Here is a 1,185-nt window from a genome sequence, read left to right as displayed (position 1 = left end):
AAAATACCAGTCAGACCATTTTCACTATGGTATGGGTCACTATGCACAGTATTCACATTGTCTCTATTCAAAGTATTTACATCAGTCACTACTGGAGAAAAGCCCATAGGAGTATCAGAAACTACACTAATAGGTGGGACAAACCTTTTCTTGAGGAGGTAAAGACACGGGCTTTGTTGCCTTTGGTAAAGGAGGCTTAAAACTCACCCAGAGTCAATATGAATCCTAATAAACTCTGCTGCTGCACTTAGTTCAGATATCTATGCACATTCTTTCTCTTTCCTTTCAATTTCTCTGATCCTTTGCTTCAATTCCTGTTTTCTCTTTATCTTTAAGGCCTTCTCAGCAGCCTGTCTTGCTTTTGTTTCTGCATTTGCCAATTCTATCCTTCTCTGTATCTCTTCCTTCTCATTCTGCAGATCTGTCTTGGTTTTCAATGATTCTAATTCAGTCTTTAATTCTATTTCCCTTTGTAATCCTTTGTATCTGAGTGCAGATAAAGTGACACTAACCTCACTATTACGTTTCACATTTGATGCACTGTCCTCGGGCTGTATACTGTCATTATCAACCAGTTGGGATATGTCCAATGTTCCGGCCCCATGTTGGACATTTTGGAATGTTTCTGGTGGTGTATGTGTGGGTGTTGCTGATCTTACAGTTTTATTCACGGGCCGTTTAGGTATAAAGGAAGGCGGCAAGGAAGTCATTATTCCAATTCACAAAATCACAAATGTTCTGTTTTCACTATGTCACAAAGAGTTCACTGATCTTGATCACACGAGTGTTAACAGTCACTGACGGAAGTTTTTTACTATATTATGTACCAAAGGTCACTGTGGACGGTCACCATTGACGGACAGACTGTTTTCGGCGATGGACTGTTATTACTCGACTATAACGTTGCCTAGCGACCATGCACGGACTTTGAAAATAGTCTCGAATGACTAGACACGCAAATTCACCCAAGGACCAATATTGCGTTTGAACATTACATTCTGGTTTATTATACGCCTAGTATTTGTCTTGTATGCACGTTAGAGGCTTCAGTTTTTTTCTGATATTGAGTTATTGCCCTTGATTTGACTCGTCAAAACGCGTTAAATTTGGCTTGTACGCATGATGTCAGTCAATTTGGAAACCGGTAATAATTGGATGAACGGTTTAGTTATTTCTCTTGACTAA

The 1,185-nt window shown here is 39.5% G+C and overlaps 1 protein-coding gene across 1 annotated transcript; it reads right to left on the bottom strand.

Annotated features, from left to right (window-relative positions):
• Positions 1 to 260: 260 nt before the first annotated feature.
• Positions 261 to 710, bottom strand: LOTGIDRAFT_163190 (hypothetical protein; the record flags this gene model as incomplete). The annotated part of the gene is made up of 1 exon (XM_009059251.1): positions 261 to 710. The coding sequence occupies one exon, from the start codon at positions 708 to 710 to the stop codon at positions 261 to 263; it is 450 nt and encodes a 149-aa protein (XP_009057499.1).
• Positions 711 to 1,185: the final 475 nt, after the last annotated feature.

The sequence above is a fragment of the Lottia gigantea genome, assembly GCF_000327385.1.
Source record: "Lottia gigantea unplaced genomic scaffold LOTGIsca_38, whole genome shotgun sequence".
Classification (NCBI taxonomy): domain Eukaryota; kingdom Metazoa; phylum Mollusca; class Gastropoda; family Lottiidae; genus Lottia; species Lottia gigantea.
Note: the sequence above shows the minus strand (reverse complement) of the source record. Positions and strands in the feature narration are given on the sequence as shown.